General features: G+C 41.9%; 2 protein-coding genes and 1 long non-coding RNA gene across 4 annotated transcripts in view; 2 read left to right on the forward strand and 1 right to left on the reverse strand.

Annotated features, from left to right (window-relative positions):
• LOC138795915 (saxiphilin-like) overlaps positions 1-4,427 on the forward strand; it is a 33,174-nt gene extending 28,747 nt beyond the window's left edge. The window contains exons 17-19 of the mRNA XM_069975646.1: positions 291-475; positions 1,765-1,966; positions 4,022-4,427. Coding sequence (XP_069831747.1) covers positions 291-475; positions 1,765-1,966; positions 4,022-4,056 — 422 coding nt within the window. The 3' untranslated portion in view covers positions 4,057-4,427. The remainder of the gene's footprint in view (positions 1-290; positions 476-1,764; positions 1,967-4,021) is intronic.
• Positions 1-10,297, reverse strand: part of LOC138795917 (uncharacterized) — a 51,990-nt gene extending 41,693 nt beyond the window's left edge. For both annotated transcript variants that reach the window (XR_011363685.1, XR_011363686.1), the window contains exons 1-2: positions 10,174-10,297; positions 4,948-5,047 (exon numbers count right to left, since the gene is read on the reverse strand). This is a non-coding gene — a long non-coding RNA (uncharacterized lncRNA). The remainder of the gene's footprint in view (positions 1-4,947; positions 5,048-10,173) is intronic.
• A 2,735-nt stretch (positions 10,298-13,032) lies between these two features.
• The window catches only part of LOC138795913 (saxiphilin-like), a 51,809-nt gene continuing 38,015 nt past the window's right edge, over positions 13,033-26,826 (forward strand). The window contains exons 1-5 of the mRNA XM_069975642.1: positions 13,033-13,132; positions 16,392-16,555; positions 20,223-20,328; positions 23,677-23,868; positions 24,661-24,796. Of these exons, the coding sequence (XP_069831743.1) occupies positions 13,090-13,132; positions 16,392-16,555; positions 20,223-20,328; positions 23,677-23,868; positions 24,661-24,796 (641 nt within the window). The 5' untranslated portion in view covers positions 13,033-13,089. The remainder of the gene's footprint in view (positions 13,133-16,391; positions 16,556-20,222; positions 20,329-23,676; positions 23,869-24,660; positions 24,797-26,826) is intronic.

Consider the following 26,826-nt stretch of genomic DNA (forward strand, 5'->3'; position numbering starts at 1 on the left):
TTTGTAAAGAGCAATAGCTCAAAATGAAAGGGGTATTCGGGGCAAATATGCCCAAAAATGAGGTTATAAAAAAAATTGTACTCATCCTCCCTGATATTCCACCATCACCATTCTGTCAGAGCCCGATCACTTTGCAGCTCTTCCTAGTGTCAATCTTCATGGTGGGAGCAGCTCATTCAGCCAATCACAAGATGTTATGTTTGACAACCAACCATTGTTTGAGTGCAACTTATGATTCTTACTGTATATTACTGGATAATGTGCTACATATAATGTTGCTTGTTTTCCAGGGAAAAATCCTGCACTTTGGGCAAAGAATTTAAAATCTACAGATTTTGAGCTGTTATGTCTTGACGGATCTCGAGCCCCTGTCACTGACTACAGAAAGTGCCAATTAGCAGCCATCGCCCCTCGAACTGTCATTACCCGTCCGGAGAGTCTCAGTGATGTTGTAAGGACTACTGTTAGCCAGCAAGTAAGTGTCTCTGCATGATTTTATAGGGGTTGCTTGGCCAATGTTAGTAGAATTGTATTTAAAGGGGTACTCTGGGCATTCACATTTTTTAGACATTGCTGGGGTTGCATAGGGAACATCCTATTCTTACCTACTAGGCTTCTCAGGGTTCCTAAGATTGCATGGAGCAGATCTGTTATACAGGCAGCCTGGGGCCTCTGCTAGGCCTCCTGTGCTGCCTGTATTCAGCGATTGATACTGGCTCGTTTGCTACAAGCTGCACACCTTCAACAGCCTGTAGCAATCAAGTGCCAAGATAATGGATCAATGCAGTACATACAGCAAATCCCAATCAGTAATCAATCTATTGCTCATAGAACTCCCTTATGGTGCGTTTACACGTAACGATTATCGTGCGAATTTGCGCGATAACGATCAAATTCGAACGATAATCGTACCTGTAAACGAATCGAACGATCAAACGACGAGCGAGAAATCGTTCATTTTGATCTTTGAACATGTTCTCAAATCGTCGTTGATCGTTCGCAAAAAATTGGCACATCGTTCCATGTGAATAGTTGTTCGCCAATTTAACCAATGTGTGAGATAGGCTTAAGCGATCGCAAAATGATCGCAAAACTAATCTTCCGTACGATATATTGTACCGTCTAAAAGCAGATCGTTATGAAAAAAAATCGTTACTCCGACATCGTTAATCGTACGATCGGGCCAATTATCGTTTCGTGTAAACGCAGCACATGAGTGACTACAAAAACGTGTAAAAAAAAAGTTTTTGTAATAAATAAAAAGACATCCAATAATAAAGTGTAAATCCCCCAAACTATTAATTTATCATATTCCAGATCTGGCACAGTAAACTGCATAGGCGTAAAGACTGCCAAAGTACAAAATTGTTGATTTCTGGTAAGATCACATCCCAGGTCTGCTGATATACATGAGTCTCTACTCTAGTCATGGTGCAGCGTTGTCCAGCGACCCCAGTGTCGAAGAGCCAAGCCCCCAGGGCCAGAGCCACTCCGCCCCTCAGGCATGGCAAGCAGCAGCACAGTATTGTTTTAGAGAAGGGACCGCCTGAAGATCTGCATGCGGTACATGCGGCAATATGGTTTAATCGAACTAGAAACCAACATTCTGGCATTGGTTTTTAAATTTAGCCGAGAGGCATTATTGTAAAACATGGGTGTGAGGTGCAGCCACTCCTCTTTTTCTAGGTCTATATGTATTGGTGCATTAGCTAAGTATTGCAAGATGCGATTAGACCTGTAACTCCATCTTTATCTCCTCTCCAGTCTCTCTTTGGGCGGATAGGATTTGAGAAGGACATGTTTCAGATGTTTTCTTCAAGTATTGGCCCAAACCTCCTCTTCAGTGATGCCACACAATGCTTGATCGAGTTTGACAGGATTATAGAAAGAGACATCCTGGACGATTTACTTGGCAAACCTTATCACACAGCTGTGTACAAAGATATCCAGTGCTTACCACCATCAGGTATACTCAGTCATCACTCCTGTCTATCACAGTAAACAGCGCTAGTTAAAGTGACTCTGTACCCACAATCTGTCCTCCTCAAACCACTTCTACCTTCGGATAGCTGCTTGCAGTTATTGTCCTAAAAAACTGTTTGTGCCAAACTGCCATGGCCTAGAATATCTGTGCCCTAACCTTGCACCACCCCTCCATCCCTCATCCCCACCCTCTTCATCATTAGGAATGCCACTGCCACAGGATTTTTCCTATTCCTCTGCAGTGAACACTGCACAGGTGCCTTAACGATCCAGCCCATGTGCCGTGCTGACACAGGTGATGAATAGAAGAAAATCTGCCTGGAACACTCCTAATGATGAAGAGGGCGGGGAGGAGGGACAGAGAAATTGTGCCAGCCTAATGCACAGACACTCTAGGCCATGCCAGTTTGGCACAGGGCTGCAAGTTTAAAGTTGTTTTTTAGGACAATGGCCATGTTCACACTGAGCAAGATTGGTAGAATTCTCCGCCGCGGAATCCCGCCATGCTCAGTGTCCTGCTTTGAATGAATAAGAGGGCGCGTGCGCACCCGCTTCCTCCCCTCTCCATTCAGAGACATGACATGTCACTTCTTTGAGCGGAGAGCGGAGGCAGCAGAGGACCGCGCACCCTCTCCTTCACTCAAAACAGGACACTGAGCACGGCGAGATTCCGGAATTCCGCCGTTCTTGCTTACTGTGAACGGGGCCAATAACTGCATCACCTGCTGAACGGACCCCAGGACAGATATTGGATTCAAAGCAACTGTCTAAAGGTACAAGCGGTTTGGGGGTGGGCAGATTATGGGTACAGAGTCGCTTTAATTAGTAAATGATTAGTTTTATTATTTGTTTCATTATCTTTAGTAAATTTGAGTCTTTCAGAGTTTTGTTTTGTTTGTTTATCATGCGATATTTGCACAAGACAAACTGACAGCAAAAACAAATCTAGCTGATGGTTTACATTAAGAAATCAATGCGGTATACTTCCTTTTTATGCTATGTTATAAGCTCTAAACAACTATGTATGAGGCATGTACAATGTACACATCATAGCAAAAAAGCGTCTGCTTTCCACTTTATGGCGAGTGGAAAATTTAGAAACAGCTGAGCACCATCACTGGCCTATTATCATATTTTCCATTCAATATGTGGTAGGATGCCACTGTTAAGGTTCACTGGTATGGGATATCTAATTGCTAAGCCAGTTCTGCAAGGACAACCTTCCTACCGAGAGGTGGCCATACACCTTTAATAATTATCAGTTATCTCTTCTGTCCGGCCCCCGTCACCCCCAAATACAGGAACGTTTAGCACGACTAAAGATTGTATTACACAACACGATTTTTCCCCTCGTTCCCTGCTGGCTACCTGTGCTTTTACATTCACAGACAGCAAGCGGGGAACAGTGGGAGGGTCTTGGGCTCCCCAATGGAGTCAGCAATGGTCTGCTGCCACTACTCCTGTTGCACAGAGTGACGAGCAGCAGATCGTTGTTGACATAACTGTGATCGTTCAGCATGTTGAAAGACCACGACAAGCTGACATTGTGCATGTTGGCTGATCGTTGCGTTTCAACATGCATTATTACACGAAACGATTATGTCAGTAATCTGCCAAGTAAGGTCGATAATCATTTAGTGTAATAGGGCCTTCAAGAAGTTGTCCACCTTAAAGTAACTTGTCCATAATCCACAAGATAGCAGACAAACAAGTAAGAGATCCGTACTCCCCACCGATCTCCAGAACGGCCTCCTGGCTCCTTTGTTATGAATACAGCCGCGGGTACGGTACATGACCCACTGCTCTATTCATTCCTATGGAGTCGGGGAAAGAGCCGAGTGCAGGGGATCTCTCATAGAGATAGGGGGTCGGGCACTGATTTTCCATCACATTCTCTGTGGGTCTGGAGAGCCCTATATGCTGACTGTCAAACCCGCTGTGAGTGGCATAAGGCGAGGTTGTCACGCTCTTACTAAACAAACAAGAAGTTTTATGTACAGGTTTCCCTAATTTTTCTTTTCTTTTTTTGTACCTACAGCATTGGCCTCTGCTTGTACCTTCCATGACTATTGAGGAGACTTAGTTATGGAGTTCTTGAGCTATTACCAAGAAATATTATGTATTATTCAATAAATAGGAGGTTATCCCAAAAGAGAACACCATGTTATATTCAAAAGGGTAAATTTGCTTGCTTAAAGAAGAAAATAGATGGTAGATTGTAAGCTCTTGCGGGTAGGGTCATCTCATCACTTATTCCTATTTTCCTCATTTTTTTTTTTTTTTATATAATTGTGTTTTTTATAAATTTTCAATAAAGGACATACAAATAACAGTAATCTTAATAGCAACACAGCGTTATCAAGGTACAAGAAAAAGCTAAACATTGTCACTATCAATAACATAAGTAGGAGAGTAGAGAAAGGTGAAAAAAAAAGGAAAAAAAACCCCAAAAAAACTAAATATATAAAAAATTTGAAGATGCATGGGGAAAGAATCAAACAGGACACAAGGGGGAGGAAAAAGGAGGGACAGGGGGGGTAGGGAAGAGTCGATAAGCCGCTGGACTGTTTAAGGGGAGGAGGAGGTTGTACGATCAGTGTTTCTCTCTATCCAATAAAGATCCCATGGGTTCCAGACTTTTTTGAATAGCTCCAGTTTGTTGTCTAGCCTAGCAGTTAAGTGCTCCATGTTTCTAACATCCAATATCCTAGCATATAGATCATTTCTTGTAGGCGGGGCAGTTGTTTTCCAATATTTTGCTATCAGACACCAGGCCGCTGTAAGGAAGTGTAGCAACAGTTTAAGAGTGTAGCGTCTCATCTTAACTGAGGTCACATTAAAGAGATAAAACAGCGGATCCAGGGGGATAGCTAGTCCTGATACATCAGCTATAAGTCCTTTAACTAGGGTCCAGTACAGGACAATGAGGGGGCAAAGCCAGTATATATGCGGAAGGGTGCCTACCATCTGCTGACATCTCCATTCCTCATGTTTATTGTACTTGGTGATATATTTTTTATGCTTTAGCCTTCATTATACGACCAGCTCTCTGGAATTATTTCACCTTAAAATAAAACAAAATTCAAAAAAATACAATGTGTCCATGTTGTGTACTATGCATTAGGTCTATCCTGATGATCCATCCACCACCAGACTTAGTAGGTTGCCTCAAACTGTAAGCCTTGCACCATGCCTGGTGTTATTTGGTCAAACTATATCACCAGTGGCGTAGCTACCATAGAGGCAGGGAACGCGGTTGCTATGGGGCCCATGGAGGGAGGGGGCCCAGGGAAGATAAGAGCCTCCTGTGTCCTTTTGCTTAACCCCTTATTTACTGCAGTGTATAAGTGACCCAGTGTTCTCTAACATGCTGCAAAACAAAAAAAGGGTTAATACAGAAGACAATTAGCTCTCTGCCTGACTACTTTGGTGACCTCTGACCTCTGTTCTCTGAGTTCCTGCAGAGGTCAGGGGTTATCAGTGCAGGAGTAGCAGAGCTAATTGTCTTCTGTATTAACCCTTTTTTGTGTTGCAGCATGTAAGAGAACAACTGGGTCACTTACACACTGCAGTGAACAAAGGGTTAAGCAAAAGGTAGTCTGCTCCTGCACCTATGTATATAACCATAGGATTCTGCCTCTGGCCACAAGAGAATTTTTCTTTTGGCCACATCACTGACTATATATATATATATATATATATATATATATATATATATACTGTATATATTAGTGTCCCATACAGTTTTTTTTGCTGTGGGGCCCCATGAATCCTAGCTACACCCCTGTATAGCACTGCTTTTTGTTAATATGTGTCCATTGTGGGGTAATAATTATAGTATACAGACATTATATGGAAGTATTTTGTAAAGTAGGGTTGTTACTACTATTTGGTATTATATGCTATCAAATACAGTATTTCTCCCCCATTTCTACAATCCCTAAACACAAATAACCATATAGTGATGCCATCAATGAGGGAACCTTCTTAGTAACATACAGTACATTTTACTCTGCAGTTAGTCTTTCCAGTAGATTCTGTTTTAACTAATACCTATTATTTCTTATGGATGGAAAGAGGGGCACATATAGGCAGCAGTTTAAATAATATTGATCCTTGTAATGTATCTATAATCCATCCTATTATGTCCCTATAATCCGCCCCTGAATCAGACCCCACTAAGTATAATATCTCCTGGGAACAATCAGTAGTGTTACCTGGAAGCTGCATTACAGACCCCTGAACTCAGATACACAGAAGGCTGGTACAATGGAAATAAGATAAGGACACACATGGAGAACAATAGTGAAAACAAGGTACTTTTCAAAAACATGGAAATCATATCCATGTTGTATAGGAAGTGTGTTATTTGAAAACTCCTGATGCCAACTGTGAAGGGAACTTTGTTACAGCTTACATTATTGTACATTGTGTTGGGGGCAGCCATCTTTCCTCATCTATTGTTAACAGCAAAGGGGAGGTGCGGTGTTTAACTTTTATTCACTAAATAACACACATTACAAAGTTATACAACTTTGTAATGTGTGTTATTTAAGTGAATGCCGTTGACACAAGATGGCGGCTGGGGTCGCCAGCGAACACGTAAGTATAATGCACCAACATTTCCGGGGTAGGGGGAACACGGGGAAGGGGGCCAATCACTTAAATAACACACATTACAATGTTGTATAACTTTGTAATGTGTGTTATTTACTGAATAAAAGTTAAATGCCGCACTACCCCTTTAAGTGACATGCTGTACAGCAAGCCTCATGAACATAGATGGCCATAGACAGGAACCTTCTCCTTGAGATGAATGTGAAACATTACTAAACAGAATTGCTAAGTTGTTATTGCGTAGAAAGTATGTGTGAGTGTGGGGCGGTTCAAATTAAAATTTTGCTATAGGTTACCTTCTATAGGTTTCCTTCTTTTTTACTTTCTTTTTTCTTCTTTCTTACACTTTCCTACACTTACAAAGCCAGACAGTGCTCTTTATTTAGTACTGGCCTAAGGAAGGACAGGCCTTTTATTGGCTTTGGATATGTTGGATAGATTGTCTTGTGTTAGATTTTGCGGAATATACAGTATTCACTGGAGATTTCATGGCTTTCTTTTTCAAAGGTGCAAAAGGGATAGGAAAGTTGTTAAAGTGGATGATCCAGCTTTCTCAACTTCAGATAGGAGCTAGGTAATTCCTAGATTCTTTAAAGACATATATGAACTGGAAACTCAGTAAAAGGTACCACCTTGGTCTGAAAACTCCATGCCTGATAGCAGGGGCTGGCTGGCAAATTTTAGCCCGGGGGGCAAGCACACAGCACTGGCCCATAAGTAGCAGGCTGGCGGCCCATCCTTTAAGGACCACTCTGGCCCTTACCTATAACATCTTCCTCATTTGTGACCAAATATCCTACTGTGCCCTGTGAAGGGATCAGAAGTCACTTTCCTGTATAAGTCTATGGGGCGGCTCAGCGATGACACGGAACGTACCCATAGACAGATGCTAGGAATGCTGGGTGACCTCTATCGTACTGAGTATATGATGCTGGAAAGCTGGTTGACCTTCATCAAACTGAGTATAAGATGCTGTGAAAGCTGGGTGATCTCCATCATACTGAGTATAAGATGCTGGAAAGCTGGGGACCTCCATCCTACTGACTATAAGATGCTGGGAAAGCTGGGTGACCTCCATCATACTGAGTATAGGATGGTGAGAAAGCTGGGTGACCTCCATCCTACTGACTATAAGATGCTGGGAAAGCTGGGTGACCTCCATCATACTGAGTATAAGATGGTGGAAAAGCTGGGTGACCTCCATTATACTGACTACAAATACAAGATGCTGGGAAAGCTGGGGTTTCTGTATTTTTTTTTACAATAGTTTATATCACTTCTGTGGTCCTGTGGGTATAGGCATTCCTCTTTTTAGAACACCCCCCTCGTGTGTGCACCCCCATTAGTAAAAATAATAATAAACAAAACAACAAACACACATACTTATATGTATCCTCTATGTACTCCTGTATATATGTATCCTCTATGTACTCCTGTATATGTCTCCTCCTGTATATATGTCCCCTCTATGTACTGCTGTGTATGTCTACTCCTGTATATATGTATCCTCTATGTACTGCTGTGTATGTCTACTCCTGTATATATTTATCCTCTATGTACTGCTGTGTATGTCTCCTCCTGTATATATGTATCCTCTATGTACTGCTGTATATATGTATCCTCTATGTACTGCTGTGTAGGTCTCCTCCTGTGTGTGCGTGTATATGTGTATATATATATATATATATATATATATATATATATATATATATATTCACGAGGGAATATGCAATGCAGGAAAATTTGGATCAGTGTAAATTATATATATATATATATATATATATACAGGAGGAGACCTACACAGCAGTACATAGAGGATGCATATATACAGCAGTACATAGAGGATGCATATATACAGGAGTACATAGAGGATATATGATGTATCCTCTATGTACTCCTGTATATATGTATCATCTATATACTTCTGTATATATGTCTCATCTATGTACTACTGTATATACTGTATGTATCATCTATATACTTCTGTATATATGTCTTCTCTATGTACTCCTGTATATATGCATACCCCCCAACTTTTGCTGGGGGGAAAGAGGGACATAGCCACGCCCATAACTGTGCTGTATGACCCCATAGCCACATCATCTATTACCATTATATAAGTAACAAATATTATCACCACTCCTTCACCACATAGTTACTTATACCACCATACCACTGGTGCCTCCATCTAGGTAGGGTGTAGTAGTGGAGGTATAGTGAATAAGGGGTGTAGTAGTACAGGTAAAGATGAGGGGTGAGGTAGTACAGGTATAGATATGGGGGGTATTAGTATATATGTATCCTCCTGTGTAGGTCTCCTGTATATATGTATCCTCTATGTCAGGGATAGGGAACCTTGGCTCTTCAGCTGTTGCAAAACTACAACTCCCATCATGCATGGACAGCCTATGGCTGCCCAGGTATGATGGGAGTAGTAGTTTTGCAACAGCTGGAGGGCCTTGGTTCCCTCCCCCTGCCCTATGTCCTGCTGTGTAGATGTCCTGCTGTGTAGGTACCTGGCTTCCTGCAGACACCATCTTCTCTGTCTTCAGGCTCTTCTAGCCCAGACACAGGAGAACCAGCTGGAAGGAGAGAGCGGCCTCTGGTGGCCGGAGGAAGATACTGCGTACAGCAGTTTGCTTTTTACCATAAGCCTCATAGGCTTATAGGAAAGCATAATGGCCATAAAGGGGGCGGGGCTTACCGTCATGGGGGCGGGGCTTTAGCGGCCGCTTCCAGCACAGACCGGATCCACAGCAAGCCACAGGTAAATATGACTGAAGAGGGCCGGGGCTGTAAGCAGGGGAAGCACTGAGGACTCCAGCCAGCTGTCAGCAGCCATGCGGCCCTGACAACTGGGGGAAGACCGGCCCGGGGGGCATGTGCCCCCCTGCCCCCCGGCCCAGCCCGCCCATGCCTGATAGGTCTGTCCTGTAAGGGGTCACTGTCATGATAAGTTGCTACATGCTCTCCACAGTTCAGCGTGGACAGATGCAGCTCATGTTGGGAGATTGTTTAGAGATAGGTAGAAAAGAAGAGAAGGTCCTCATTGGTGTACAGATCACAACAAACAATAACCCTTAAGTTTCGTGCAGCTGTGCAAAAATACAAGTACAGTTACATACAATAGTGACATCTTGTGGCAAAACTTAGGTACTACTTCATTACCACAGTTACTTGAAGTTTCGACTATTGCGAGGGGTGTAAAGCACTAGTACGTGATGGGACACCACAATTCCTCCTGTTGTTTTATACTTTTATAACACCTCCACTTATATGTGTGTGTGTGTGTAGACCTAGAGATAGATAAATAGATAGATAGATAGATAGATATGTAACAGAAAATCTAAGCAGCACTGCTCAAAAATATTCGGGTGCCAGCAGTCCTGGATCCTGACCACAGATCGTTCCCAAATAGCAAATAGATAATCCACGGCACTCACGGGGTTAAACGGTTTAACCCCGTGAGTGCCGTGGATTATCTATTTGCTAGATAAATAGATAGATAGATAGATAGATAATTAGGATTTACCTAAATTCTTTTCATAAGATCTATATTAGTATATACTGTACATGTGTTTTGCATCTGCGAGTCTGAACCTGTTCTGTACATATATTTTCTTCTGTATTTTGGTATTCAAGTCCCCCTAACAGGTTTTTGCTTGATACATCCTTGCACAATGTGTTCTGGATGTGTTTAAAGGATCATAGTCTCTATTTGTTCTTGAGACCTTGATTAGAGGATGGCTTTTTATTTGCCCTCTGTAAAAAGAAAAGCCTTTAATAAAAACTATCTGGCAAACATTGCTATACCTTACACATCCCAATACACTTTCTGCTTATGTTGGCACACATATTGGCTGGGTTCAAGGCTTATTACACATCTACATGATTTTTACATGTTACTAGATTTAGGGAAGCACTTTTCAATGTAATAAATAAGTACGGTAGTTAATTATTACACATTATTTTCTATGGAAAGTCACTGCTCGGTTCTCAAACTGCCTTCCTGAACCAATTAAGTTCGAGAACAGAGGTACCACTGTATTACACATGCTAAAAATAAAAGTGCAGCATTCATGAATGTGCACAATTCATATACTGTATATTAGTTTAATATTAACATGCACATGTTTTCACTAAACCCCCCTTTTGTAGACATTTGTATAACTACAAAGAATATCTGGTACCTCAGAAATAAACAGAAATAATACCAATCTACAAAACCTTTATTGTTACGCCATCAAAAATACAACTTAAACGACTTGGGGAGGAAGGAGGCCATGCTACTGGGATCCTATACATTTAAAGTGCTTGTGCATCAAAAAAGTCAACCAATTCACTCCAACAACATAAACGCATATCATAAAGCGCTAGTGCAAAACAACCATCATGCTCTTAGTATGCTGAACAGGGTTATGGGAAAAACTATAATACATAAGCATTACAAGCTATTGACATTAGTATACAGAAGCAGCTTTCTGACCAGCATCCCCCCCCCCCCCATTTCATCACACACCAACAACATTTCGCTCCCTTGGACATTTGTTTTGTGTTGAACAGATGTAGCCAGGGCCATTACAATCCTTGGGGCATTATCATCTGAAGTAAAATACTTTATACTTTTAACATAACATGTTTTACAAGTACATTTGTCAGATGTCTGTGCTATTACCAAAGGAAGCCATAGAAAATTCAATGGAGATAAAAAAAAATTAGGAATGCTTTATGCATCCTTATTTTATTGTCATTACATTCCCGGGGTTGGACACACTGTAATCGACCCTGGGAATGGAATCCCCACCCAAACTACAGTATAGCAAGCCAACGCTGCTATATACAGCTATATCTACATTTTCCTGCTGTCAACTGCTTATTGTCAATGAGTTTTAAAGGCAGAAGCAGTATATTTTGTCACAAACTGCAGTAAAATTTGGCTCATCCTGTGCCAAAACATCTTACTTCTGCATGGTAAACCCCATGGCAGTAAGCACAGATGATGCTAGAGAGGTATGTTTTTTTCTCTCTTTTTCTTTCTTTCTTTACTTTTTACCAGGGTCCCCCCATTTTCTATAACTTGTCAGACACAAACTAAGTGGTAAAAGCCTGACAATACCACTGTGGAAAGAGCCAATTATACTTTCCTTCTCAAACCTAATAGTGCAAGCCTTCTACCACTTCAGTCACAGACTGCTATTTTGACAGTCAGTTTGACAGTCTTACCAGGACCCCTGCGGTGGTGGTTACTGAAGAGGGTTAGCGCTAATCTTTTTATGGGCTAAGGCACAAGTAAGAACAAGAAACATTGAAGTTTAAAAAAAAAATCTATTTCATTGACACATTCATTAAATTAAAAAAAAAAAAAAAATCTTTTTTGCTTATCTTGTTCTTCTCAAGTGGTCCATGCCTTCTACCTATAAAAAGAAAGAAAAAGTTAAATTGGTTTCCAAAGAGGTTTATTAAGTTTTTTGTATAAATGCACTCACAATTAGCCTAACATAGGCGTAACAACAAGGCCTAACAGTAGGCCAACAAAAAGCAATGGGCGAAAATATTATCATCATCTTTAGATAACATCCTATCATGTCCCGTAACAAAATTATTAACTAATAGTCCCGATAGAGTCTAAACGGGATTCAAGACCGAGTAAAGTGGGAGGACGTAGAAAAAGTTAAATTGAAGAGGAGAAAAAAAATACCTCCCCGGCGCCTGTGCTTATTGCCACAGGGTTTTCCAGGCAGAAGCAGAAGGTTTTGGCACAGTATGCTCCAAAACCTGGCACAGGGTGTGACAAAGATTTGTGCTTCTGGCCGTGAAACCCTGTGGCAGTAAGCAATTTTTAGCAAGCCAACACTTCGGGCAGGAATCTACTGCATACAGCATCCCTAGTTTACTGTCAACATTGTGTAACAGGAATTCTGCAGTACACAATGCTATGCAAAGTGCGTAGAGCTGTGTACTGTGCCCGTGTGAGATTGCCCTGATGCATCACAGTACACGGACTGTAACATCTGTTTAATGCAGAATACATCTGTATATTATAAAACAAGCACAAAAATGTTTTTTTTGTGCAACGGGGGAGGAAGATCCTGTGGACTAAAGATCAAATTAAACAAGTTGGTGGATTCATTCACTACAGAGCTCCCCTCCACACTGTTCATTTTTTTTGTAACATGAGGTAGAATATAAGTAACTTCCAGTTAGCTTTGTACAGGATGTCCCCATTGTCTAAAAACTCCATGCCTAATAATTCTCTCCTATTGAGCAGAATGCTCCTAGAAGCTGACAATGCAAACCAGAAAACTGTTGGACAGCATAAGAGAAATCTACAAATAACAGTCACTGAGAAAAAGGTGAACAGGTTTATTGAGTAATAATTCTGTAACTAGTACAAGGACAAACAATCTGTTCATTCTGTACTCTTATAAACAGGATACAGCACTGCACGGGACACAGTACATACGGTGCCCTACTATATAAGAACTGAAGATGACGCCTGCTTTCCAAGTTTTACTATGTTTTTGCTTGTTGGGTAAGCATGCACATCCTTTACTACATGTTCATACAAGAGTATCCACAAATTTGTCCACATGCAACTGCTTCTTATACATCTATCACATATGTACTATAATTTTACGCATAAAGTTATCACACTACTACAGCTACACTTATATTCTCAGAAGAAAAAAATGCTGAATTTAAGTAGCAAAAAATGTATCTTTATTGATTACATGTAAAAAAAAAAAAACACATGATTGTTAAAAAAGAAAGATACCTAACATTAAAAGGTCAGTGGCTATCCCAGGAGGTAATGACAAAAAAAAAATCCAATATAAAGACATATGCTGAAAACAATATAAATAGGCAGATTATGTATATAGAAAATTCATTGGGCAGACATCATGCATAATTATATGATATAAAGTGGTAGTACATACCAAGTATTATAACTTCTCCTTATCAACAGACTGTCCATTAAAAAAACTGCCCTGTTATTACTAACCCCACTTTTTCTAAGGATACGGCAGAAGTATACCTTCAAAGTCTTAGTAGTGTGTAACCTCAGGGACGCCACCACCCTGATGTGTGTTTCGATTCTTTCCGCCGGAGCTTCAGGCGAAGGCAACGAAACACGCGTTGATGAGGAGAAGTTACAATACTTGGTATGAACTAGCACTCTATATCATATAATCATGCATGATGTCTGCCCAATGAATTTTCAATATACATAATCTGCCTATTTATGTTGTTATTTGTCAGGGATTTTAGCATATGTCTTTATATTGGATTTTTTTTGTCATTACCGCCAGGATAGCCACTGTTCTTTTAATGTTTGGTTTCTTTCTTTTTTAACAATCATGTTTTTTTTTTATATGTAATCAATAAAGATACTTTTCTTGCTACTTAAATTCAGCATTTTTTTCTTCTGAGAATGTTCATACAAGCGCATATTATGAGCAATCATGATAGAGGAGGTTAATTTGTATGTTGCATATTTGGGGTGGTGGGTTGGTGGTCTTGTTGCCAGTGGCATCAACATGTGTAGTTCCGTAGGTCAAATGTCTTGTACTTACCTCGTCGCTCTGCGCCACTGCTGTGATGGAGGCAGGCTGACAGTCCTGTACCCACCCAGTGCGGATAAGTAGCCTATCAGCAGGCCAATCACGAGCTGCCAGGCGTTCCATGCAAATCAGGGGCGGTGAATATTAACCAATCAGCTGATGCTCCATAGCTGCCATATTTCTTACTATGAATTGCACTCCACTTTCTTTATGCTTTTTGGTTTATTTTCATAAGTATATACACACAAAGTATTGCTTCGGGTAGAACTGGTTTACATAGCTTTTATAATTGTATTGTATACCACTGAAGATGGAACGTTTTAGTCATTTATTGACCTTTTTTAACCAGTATTTGTAAGGTGAGTATATAATGTCAGTAATCATATCACAATAATTGTCATAAAATGGTACATTCCATGTGTTATCAATATTAAAAATTCTTACAATTGTACATATGTTTGCATATACAGATGTCACATGATATAGGCTAATAATAGTAACTGGTATAAACAACATTATGGTATGTATACATAATCCACACTGAATTATATGTATGGGGTATACAAATGTTAAAGCAAATGTACCATCAGGTACATGAATAAAAGGGCCGCAGCCCAGTTACTGTGCACAGCGCCGGTCTGTTTCAGGGCACCGGCCTGAAGCACTGGAGGTGGGCCGGCCCACGCCCAGTGGAAGGAAACCCCTCACCTCTGTGACGTGGCTCAGCTGATTCTTATGGAGCCACAACACAGAGGGGAGGGGGTTTTGGCACACTGGGGGGCGGGGGGGGGCCCACCTCCAGTGTTTCAGGCCAGGCGTACAAAACTTAAAGCAATGTACTTGATGGTACATACGCTTCAAGCTATGCTGTTACTCCATTACACATGTCACTCTATTGTACATTCCTAATAGAAGATCAGCCAGGAGTGATATATAGTAGTGTGCACCTCTCCCAACCTGCTCTTCTGATTGGGTAAGGTCTAAACCTTTGAACCCTGACTGATATGTCTCTGTGACATCGCACTCTAAAAGCAGTGGTCTGGTTGGTGTATATATAGCTATAAAGTAACACATAGCAAGATATTGAGGGGGATTTATCAAGACCAGCATACTCGTACGCCAGTCTTAAATGAGACCACACCCCTTTTCCTCGGCCGGATTCACTAAGGGTCCATTTACACAGAAGGATTATCTGACAGATTATCTGCCAAAGATTTGAAGCCAAAGCCAGGAATGGATTTGAAAAGAGGAGGAATCTCAGGCTTTCTTTTATGACCTGATCTCTGTTTATAGTCTGTTCCTGGTTTTGGCTTCATATCTTTGGCAGATAATCTGTCAGATAATCTTTCCGTGTAAATGGACCCTTATGCTAAGTTTACACAAGGCGATTATTGGCCCGATCGTACGATTAACGATGTTGGAGTAACGATTTTTTTTCATAACGATCAGCGTTTAGACGGTACGATATATCGCCCAGAAAAATCATTTTGCGATCGTTTTGCGATCGCGCGCCCGCAGCCTGGCCCGCCCGCAGCCCGCCCCCCCGCTCAACCGCAGCCCTGCCCCCCGCTCAACCGCAGCCCCCTGCGCCGCCCTGATCGCCACCCCCGCCTCTCCGATCGCCGCCGCTCCAATCGCCCCCCGCCGCCATCGCCACTCCGATCGCCCCCGTCACGCGCAGGTCTTCCAAATCCCTGGCTCACCTCTTCAGCGCATTGATTGGCTGAAGAGGAGAGACAGGAATTTCAAACGGCTCCTCTTTAGCCAATCAGTGCTCCTCTTCAGCACTGATTGGCTGAAGAGGAGCCGTTTGAAATTCCCGGCTCATCTCTTCAGCCAATCAATGCGCTGAAGAGGGGAGCCGGGGATCTCGAAGACCTGGTACGCGGAGCAGGTAACGTATGCTCGTGGCCGGGGTGGCGGGTGGGCGATAGGAGCGGCTGCTGGGGGGGGCGATCGGAGCGGCGGCGGGGGGGGGCGATCAGAGAGGCGGGAGGGGTGGCGATTGGGGCGGCGGCGGCGGGGGGGGCGATCGGAGCGGCGGTGGGGGTGGCGATCGGGCTGGCGCAGGGGGCTGCGGATGAGCACATATTAATTTTACCATTTAGATTAATAAATCTTTAGGATAATCTGCAATTTTGACACTTTGATGTATTAGAAATATAATGTTCTTATTCTTTCAGAATAATATATTATTTTATACCTAATTTTACCCTGTCATTTTTCCAGGGCTGATCTATTCTGCTCCAAAAGCTAGAAATATAAATTGGTGTGTAACATCAGATATTGAGGATGAAAAATGCAAAGATCTAGTAAACTCTTGCAGTGTTAGTGATTTTTCTCTGATTTGCTTAAAAAAATCGAACATCCTGGACTGTGTTAAAGCTATCGCTGTGAGTACATTTCATAGAAATCCATGGCAATATATTAATACTGGTTTGAAGGAGTTGTTACCTATGATAGATGATCACCAGTAGGTACATAACCCCCATTCAGTTAGGAAGATGCCCCAGTACATAGAACCCCCTTCCTCATTGGGTAAATAAGCCCAGTAGGTAAGTAATTCCCCATTTGCTAAAAGCCCCCTGTAGGTAGATGCGCTCATATAAAAATCCCCTGACCTGTACTGTATTCACTTCTTTGTCCACCACTCTGTGCCAGGTCAGTGTAGCTGCCACTCGACCCACTATCTATGGGAGTTGTGAGCACAGTGTTCGGCAGTTTGTAGCCACTACTATACAGAATGACTAGACCCCAGTCTGCTGTTATAATGGAGCACATGTATGACTTGCCGCTTCATTCTAACACAAAACTGGGGTCTCCCTCTCAAGACTGCAGGGATCAGCTAAGGGCCCTATTCCACGGGCCGATTATTGTTTGAATTATCGGTACATCGTTCGGATCTAAACAATAATCGTTAGTTTGGATAGCAGTTAACGATTAAATGACGAATGAGAAATCGTTGATCGCTTAATAAGACCTGGACCTATTTTTATCATTGCTCGTTGTTCACATTGAATAAGATGTCATTCGGTCCTTCGCAGTAGCAACAAACACAATAGCGCCAATAAGACGACCACAAGAACGATCGTAAGTAACGATTATCGTTCCATGTAAATGGGTGAACGATTTTAGGCCATTCGCAATAGCGGTCGTTTGAAATCGTTTATCGTTAACGATTATGCGAACGATAATCGTCCCGTGGAATAGGGCCCTAAGTATTCCCTACCCTGTGAATTGTCTAGAAGGAAAAAGATAAGAAATATCTTTTTACTTCTAGACACGATAATGCCCTATTAGTGTTATGTCCACATGATTCACACACCCAAAAAATCGAGTTACACACCACATAGTGCAAGGGATTAGTTTCCAACCCTGAATCATTCCAAATAGCAAAAGGTATTACTTTCAGGCTAAAGGGCCTTTTACACAGGCCGATCACAGGATTGTCACTAGAAACGTACTTGTGACCGTATAAAAGTGACAGTGATCAGCTGAAGAACGGGCAAACGCCTGATTATGAGCTGATCATCTGTTTAGAACCTACTTTAAAATGTATCTTTTTCGGCCGCGAATCAACCAATACAGATAAAGGAAAACTGACAGCACAGACATGTTTAAATCCAGGTTGTCATTTTCCAGAGCACAAGCAGTCTATACATCCGCGCTGCTTGTGTTTTGGCATCTGGTTCCCCGCCCGATTCATCCGGTTGCTAGAAGACTAGAGAAGCCAGATGACATCTGGATCACAAGCAGTGCAGATGTAAGCATAGACTGGAAACTGATAGCACAAATATATACATATCCGATATACAGTACATAACTGTGCTGTCAGTTTCCCGGGCTGCAGGAACGATACAAGGATCGTTTGTGTAGCTTGGGCCCCTCGATTTGTCATGCTGTGTAAAGGCACTGCAAACAAGCATTGATCTCGCTGATCGGCGCTCGTTTGTGGCCCCTACTGCCAATAAATCTTCATGTCTTACAGGACCCAAACACCCTTTAGCACTGATCCTGGAGCTCAAATAAACAAAGAGTTAATTGCTTGTTACTAGAGATGAGCGAACCTCGAGCATGCTCGAGTCTATCCGAACCCAAGCATTCGGCATAGCGGGGGCTGCTGAACTTGGATAAAGCCCTAAGGCTATGTGGAAAACATATCCATGTATTAATGTTTTCAAGACAGCTTAAGAGCTTTATCCAACTTCAGCAGCCCCAGCTATGCCAAACGCTCGGGTTCGGATAGACTCGAACATGCTCAAGGCTCGCACATCTCTATTTGTTACAAATTTCCCAATTACTTGTGAATACTGGTATCTTCCAAGATTTAGCCTCAATCTCAAGGTGGTCTTATCTCCCAATGTGTATGCAGCCAAGGATCGGAGAAAACGTCACCAAGCCATTGCTAATGCACTGGACATAGCCACTTGTGGACTATAAACATAGTTTATAAATGCACTTATTTACATTACACTTTGTTCCAAATTATTATGCATATAATGCATACTGCAACTATTCGAGTATAATTGAAAGGTTTTTGAACAAACTGCCAATGATAACAATATATATTTTTAAAAAAAAGTTTAACACTCAAAATGCATGTTCTAAATTATTATGCACAGCAGAGTATTCAACCTTTTCATTTTTACTAAGAACACAAAAATGGTCATTTATGACATTATAAGCATTAGCAGATTATAACAAACTCAAATCAAACAGTTTTCAAGTCAAAAATGTATTCTAGGTGATGTTACATTTGCACATAGGACCCCTTGTTCGAAAGGAGCTTCTGAACTCTCTCGTCCATTGAATTTGTCAGTTTTTGGATGGTTTCTGCTTCAATTGTTTTTCATGAGCACAGAATCCCCTCCCAGAGCTGTTGCTTAGATGTGAACTGCCTCCCTCCATCATAGACACTCCTTTTGATGATGGTGCAGAGGTTCTCAATGGGGTTGAGGTCAGGGGAGGATGGGGGCCACACCATACGTTTGTCCCCTTTTATGCCCATAGCAGCCAGAGATGCAGATGTGTTGTTTGCCGCATGAGACGGTGCATTATCAGGCATGAAAATGACCTTGCTGCGGAATGCACGGTTCTTCTTCTTGAACCATGGCAGGAAGTGCTGTTTGAGAAACTCCCCATACTGTACATTATGGAGTTCATCTTTACCCCTTCAGGGATCCTAAAGGGGCCAACAATCTCTCTCCCCATGATTCCAGCCCAAAACATTACTCCACCTCCTCCTTGTTGGTGCCGTAGCCATGTTTGCATGGGGTGTCCATCAACCAGCCATCCTCCACTCCATCCATCTGAACCATTGAGCGTTGCACAGCACTCATCTGTGAACAAAACAGTTTTCATGTATTGTTTGGCCCACTGGAGCCATTTCTGCTTGTGTGTAGTGAATAGAGGAGGTCGACAGGATGGCTTACACACAGCTGAAAACCTCTGAAGGAACCTGCATCTTGTTGTTCGGGGGGCGTTGGAGGCACCAGCAGCTTCAAAAACTTGTCTGCTGCTATGACAAGGCTTTTTTTTAGCTGCTCTTTTGCCCTGACGTAATTGCCTCAATTTTCCCTTATCAGCGTGCACACGTGTGTGCGGGGAATCGGCTACATACTTCTTGATTGTGTGATGATCACCATGAAGTGTCTTGGCAATGTTGATTGTAGTCATGCCTTGACCTAAACAGTCCACAATTTGTTGCTTCTCAGCAGCCGACAGATCCTTTTTCTTTCCCATTTTGGATAAAAATGTAGGCTGCCTAATAATAACTTTTAAGTAGTCTTGCCTTTAATTGGACACACATGCCAAACTATTTAGCACAGGTGACTGCAATTGCTTTCAGTGATATAAAAAGCCCTGACACATGACCATCAATGAGTTTAACTGTCAAGCTGCTTAATAATTTGGAACACAGTGTAGTTTACCGTTTCTTACATAACCTTATAGCAGTGATTTATGCAAAGTTTGTTGTAATGACAGTGACCATCAGTTCCTGCTACCTTCATCCATACATGTTACCAATGGCATGGGTTTTATGAGCATATTGTTTTTCAGGATGGAGAAGCAGATGCTATTTCTTTGGAGAGTGAAGATGTTTATAGAGCTTCACTACATCCTTTTAATTTGAAACCCATCATGATTGAAAGTTATTCCCAAGGAGGTGAGTAGTAACCTTGTATGTTGGAGATTATGTTTTTATAATATTAAAATATTATTTTCATTGAGAGATAATTGATAAAACCAGGTTACGGACTTAAGGTCCTTTAAACCTTATACTGGTAATATATAGTCAGCTGGACTTGTTGATTTCAGAGAAAACCATAGGTTATAATGTGTCTCAGCAAACCCTTCTTCACATTGTTCTTCTGAAACGTAGTAGACTTTCCCTGATAATGCACAGATAAGAAGTGGCAGGGGGAGGCTGCAAAAGAGCTTTTTGAGTACAGAAAGAGGCTTTTTGCCTAATCAAACTTAATACAGAGTAAGGCCATGTTCACACAACATAAGTTCCTTACTAATCTGGCTGTGAATGGTACGGAACTTACATTGTGCTGCAGGCTGAGGGAATCCCGGCCGGACCGTATATACATGTCATTTTAACCCTGTCAGGGCACACTATGGAGTGAGCAGCAACGGTCACACGCTTCATAGTGTGCAGTGGGGAGTTCAGATGCGCCAGCATCAGAACTCTGCGGCACTAAAGATCATCCGGCCTGTACTGCAGTACTGGCCAGGAAAATCTTTTCTGAGACCGGCCGTTCCGTGACCCGGCCGGGTCACGCAACGGCCGGTCTCTTACCAAGTGTGAACATAGCCTAAAACCACTTGTATTATTGATTTCTGCAAAAAAAATTATTAAATGACAGTTACACTTAAAATATTTTTATTTGCCAGTTACCTTATAGGGTATTTTCATACTTGGTGGATATACTATAGATCTGCTTCAGAGTTGCACATTTTTTGCAGATTTTGTTTTCCTTATTAGGCTATGTGCACACTGAGTAAGAGACCGGCCGTTCCGTGACCTGGCCGGGTCACGGAACGGCAGGTCTCTGCTAAGATAATTCCGGCCAGTACTTAAGTCATCAGCGCGCTCCCACATCAGAACTTCCCATAGCACGCAATGAAGCAAACGGCCGGAGCCACTCGCTTCATTGTGTGAACTGACAGGTCTTTCTGCGGCCGCAATTCACTAAACTGACATGTTAGTTCTTTGCTGCGCCGCATGTGATTTCGCCGGCCGGAGCGTATACGATGTGTATACGCTGGGGCGGGATACCATACAAGAATAGGCAGTGTTCCACCCTGTACAAAGTACGGCCGTTGTTGCCATCGGCTGTGCTTTTACGTAGTGTGAACATAGCCTTAGGGGACAAACACACTTGCCGGATCCGCAGCGAGACCTCTGGCTGCGTATTTGCAGCGAGACTTGCTGCGGATCCCGGCCCTATTGCTTCAATGTTAGACAAAATCGCAGCAGGGATGCACATCCCTGCTGCGAGTTTGTCCCCAGCCCGCCCCGTTAACCCCCCGGCTGTAACTTTACCTGATCCCGGCTCCGGCCTGCTTCGGCGGTTCCCGAAGTCTTCAGCAAGCCGGAGCCGGGATCAGGTACAGTATACGCTCACTCCAGTGCCCGCCCGCAGCCCCGGCCGCCTGATCAACCCCCCCCCCCCGCAGCCCCAATCGCCCACCGCAGGCCGGGCGGGGCTGCGGGGGGGGGGGGGGGGTGAAACAGAAGGCCGGGGCTGCGGGCTGGCACTGGAGCGAGCGTATACTGTATCTGATCCCGGCTCCGGCTTGCTGAAGACTCCGGGAACCGCCGAAGCAAGCCGGAGCCGGGATCAGGTAAAGCACTGTATATGCTCCGGCGGCCGGGGGGTTAACGGGGTGGGCTGAGGACAAACGATTGTGTCTAACATTGAAACAATAGGGCCGGAATCCGCAGCGAGTCTCGCTGCAAATACGCAGCCAGAGGTCTCGCTGCGGATCCGGCAAGTGTGTTTGTCCCCTTAAAGTTAATTGTGCAATCCACAACAAAACTGCAGAAAATTTGCATTGTATCTGCCACTTGCAAACATATGAATATATACAGAAAGGTTCACAGTAGAGAGACTAAGTAACCTACAATATCAATACGGCACAATGTTATATTGTACCCCTAGGTGTCACTCTACCAAATACACAGAAAAACCCACCAAAATGATAAATACACAACAAAACTATGGGGATAAGATATGAATCATTACAAAAAAAAATTATTTACCATGATTGTATTGATAACATGATAAAAACAGTATTAAAGAAATAAAAATAAAAAGATATACATTTAAAAACAACCAAATACTAATAAAATTGCACATAGAATGATTGGATTAACACATACTGGGTGCCTAGTAAGGGATTGTCTAGTAAAGTGCCAATATAATTGTAAACATGGATTAAATTAGGTAAATCACTATTCAGGCAATATTGTAAAAAAGACAAAAAAAAGGCCCTTAATCTTATAAACACTCACCTATTCTTACTATGAGGGTCACAGCTATCCCTAAGTACGTTTCGCCTCAATCGGGCTTCTTCAAATACCTTGTCTCCCTTATATATATACCGGGCCTCTCTATGAGTTAGCACCACTTCCGGGCTTGTTGGCACGCTGGACCGGAAGTCGAGACTGCGTCACTTCCGGGTCAGCAGCTCACCCCACGTATGCACCGCCGAGACGTGAAGACGTCACGGACATGCGCACGGGAAACATTAAGGCCGCCCAGAAGTGACTGCTGCATCAACGACCGGTCAGGTGCGCTCACCCATCTACGATGCACTCCCAGATTAACTCTAACCTAACTGGGACAGCGGTGGCTAGATAAATAATAGTGCTAGTTACAATGATAATGATATAATGAAAAACTACAGTAGTGCTGATTATCAATCATAATACAACATAATCATAAACAAACAAAAAAAAAAAAAATAGGTACCAATTATGACTCATGATTATTAGAAGTGACAAAATGAAATATTAAAGTGCAATAAATAAAATATTTATTGCACTTTAATATTTCATCAGAGCTCCACGGAGGAAAGATCATCCGGCCGGTACTTAAGTACCGACCGTGATGATCCGGGCTGAGACCGGCCGTTCCGTGACCCGGCCGGAGTCAAGGAACGGCCGGTCTCATACGCAGTGTGAACATGGCCATACACCGTATTTAAATATGCCAGAATTAACACATAATAAAATCTGCCCAGTGACCCTAAAAATAAGTAAATCACCCCCACTGACCTGAAGGGAACTCTACCATTAATGGTAGGCAATAGAGAGCTGCTTTGCATATTCACTTTTCCAGAATTCCCAGTGCAGCATGATAAATCTATAAGTCTCCATATGTCTTTATAATGCTCTCTCTATCTATATGCCTAGTGATGCCCATGGTGGGTGAAAGTAATGAGTTAACATTATATTCTACTAAATGTTTATTACAGTCTACATTTTTATATAATGTTCTAGATCCCGTAACGTTCCATTATGCAGTAGCTGTGGTGAAAAAATCCAGTGCATTTCAGATGGACCAGTTAAAGGGCAAGAGGTCATGTCATTCTGCGGTGGGAGAAACAGCGGGTTGGATTGCTCCTATGCACACACTCCTTAAGAAGAAATTGCTGTCGTGGGAAGGACCTGAAGATAAATCTTTTGAAAAAGGTATAATGGAGTATAGGATAAAGAACTAACCCAACATTTAACACTGTTTTATATTTCAAAGGGGTTAAGGGGTTATCTGTTTAGTTTAAATACATTCTGAATCATGGAGACTAACAATTCATTCCATATATCTCATTACTTTTTCAGTCTCCTTCCTCCAGTTATGAGCTGCTGCTTTCTGCTAAAGACACAGAAAACAGTGCAAGTTTTTTTCTCTGACTCCCCCCCCCCCTCCCCCATCTCTGAGACGGCTGATGTAAACAAAGATGGCTGATTCTGCACTCTGTGAAGCCAGCAGGCTAATCTAAGGTCAAGTTACTTGTAACCTTACTGTGGTTAACCAACCTAGCCTCACAGAGTGCAGAAACAGCCTGCTCTAACTCATAAGGGAGGGGGGAGAGGGAGGCAGAGAGAAGTTCACACACAGTATTCTGTGTCACCAACAAAAGAAGCAGCTCAGAACTGGGGAAAGGAGACAGAAAAGGTAATGACATGTATAGAATGAATTGTAAGTCTTCAGGAGAGGGGATGATTCAGCATGTATTTAACCTAACTGGATAACCCCTTTAATACTTATATACACCAAATATTTACAATTATTTTTTTGTGTTTGATCTGTCCTATTGTACTTACTTTAATGCACATAGCATATAATGGTGCTTTAATGTGGTGATGGTGTCGATGGAACAGTTCTTTGCTCCTGTGTTTTTTTCCCATTGGTTGATCAAGTGTAGATAATACATAACATAGTGTGTTTCTATAAGTATTGATGACGTTCCATTTCCACCATAGTTGTCTCAGAGTTCTTCTCGGCCAGCTGTGCCCCAGGAGCCAAAGAGGCAAACCTGTGTAAGCAGTGTGCGGGACAGGAAGAGAAGTGTAAGCGCGGTCCCGGAGAGCCGTACTATGGGGATGAAGGGGCCCTTAAGTGAGTTGGAATGTATTTAGTGTTGAAATATTAGTAACAGTAGTAGACTTATATGCTGGAGGACATACAGTAGATTAAAAAGTCTACACACCCTTGTTCAAATGGCAGGTTTTCATCATTCTCATCAGACCAAGAAGTAAAATAATGTGGTTGCATAAATCTGCACTCCCTTAGGGTAAATTCACACGTGCGTTTGCACAAGAAATTCGCAGCTAATCCACAGCTAATCCGCAATACACATATTATTATTATTATTAATATGTGTATTGCGGATTAGCTGCGGATTAGCTGTGGTTTAGCTGCGGATTTCTTATGCGAGACGCCCGTTTAAATTTACCCTTAAACTAATACTTTGGTTAAGGTATTTGATAATAGGTGTACCTGTTATTAAAAAAAACCTTAGACGTGTCATCGGGTATGTCAAAAGTTATTGATCACTGCAGTTGTCACTGCTGAGATCAGGATTCCTCTAACCTGCTGAGAGTTCCCCTTAAGTTGCACACAGTCTGCCATTTATTATAAATTAAAGGAGAAGTCCTGCATAAATTTTTATTAAAGTATTGTATTGCCCCCCAAAAGTTATACAAATTATCAATATACACTTATTACCGGAAATGCACATAAAGCGGGATATTTACTAACAAATCTAAAAACACGATTTTGTCAAAGATGTTTTGGCATGATTTCCAATCTAATGTGTTTAGTCAAATTTATGTAAATTGTCTAATAGCATATTAAATGTGTCTTAAAAATAATGGTCTTTTAATTAGTCTAATAAATTCACCTGGTTCGGAGCAGACATAGCGATGCGCCAATATATGCGCAAAATTGCGCAGTTAATAAATTTAGCTAAAAAAGAATTCTGGCGCACTTTCGATCTAATTAACAACAAAAAATCTAATTCAAAAAGTCGCATCTAATTTGGATAGTCTTGTCTAAAAAAGCTTCATAAATTCATATTAGATTTATTTTGAGCGCAAACTAGATATATAAGACTAAAAACAGGCGCAATTAGTTTGATAAATGTCCCCCTAAGTGTTTTTTTTTCTGCACTTACTACTGCATCAAGGCTTCACTTCCTAGATAAAATGGTGATGTCACGACTCGACTCCCAGGGAAAAAAGCACTTTATGAGCATTTCCCCTAATAAGTGTATATTGGTGATTTGTATAGCTTTGGGAGGGCAATACAATACTTTCATAACATTTTTTGCAGAACTTCTCCTTTAATGCAGAATATTATATTGCCCTCCTTACAATATCTAGAATTAGCTGGATGTCCTTCTCTAATTCCGGATTACCGGACTCACACATATCTATACCATTTATATATAAATTACAGTTTAGTGCATTTATCCATAAATGGTCCTATTAGCAGATGTTCTTCTACCAACACTGCCTACAGGCACTATTATATGTATTTATTATAGCAATGAATGTTTTCCTGGATATTAGCAGGGTTGTACAGAATAATTACAGTGTAATAAATATTTACTTAAGAAATTAGCGGCACTCACCACGTATTTCAGCCATAATTCATTATCCTTTATGCCAAAGTCCATTTAAAAACGGCAGGTAAGAACGCTTAGGTGAAATATGCAAACTTCACCTAACCGTTCTTACCTGCTGTTTTTATATTGAATTTTGCATAAATGATCATGAATTATGGCTGAAATACATGGTGAGTGCCGCTAAATATTTGTTGCAAAAGGACTTTCATTCTCTTGAGAGCTAAGCACACCACATACAGAAACATTGTTGTTCCAATTTCATTGCATAAAAAATGCTCCTTTAATGCCAGCAAGAAAGCGCTCTCCTAGAGGGAATCCTTGCTGTGTCGGTTCACTTTATCTGTTTGAACTAATTACAGTTAGGGATGGTCAGAACCGAGTTCGGATCGGGTTCGTACATTTTTCCAGGCGGTCTTCCTGCTGGATCCGCCCGCTGCACGGAGCGGGCAGACAGCGGGAATCCGATGCCGAGCGTTCGGGTTCATCCAAACCCGAACCTCGGCGGGTTCGGACCATCCCT

Source organism: Dendropsophus ebraccatus, chromosome 6 (assembly GCF_027789765.1).
Source record: "Dendropsophus ebraccatus isolate aDenEbr1 chromosome 6, aDenEbr1.pat, whole genome shotgun sequence".
Classification (NCBI taxonomy): Eukaryota; Metazoa; Chordata; class Amphibia; order Anura; family Hylidae; genus Dendropsophus; species Dendropsophus ebraccatus.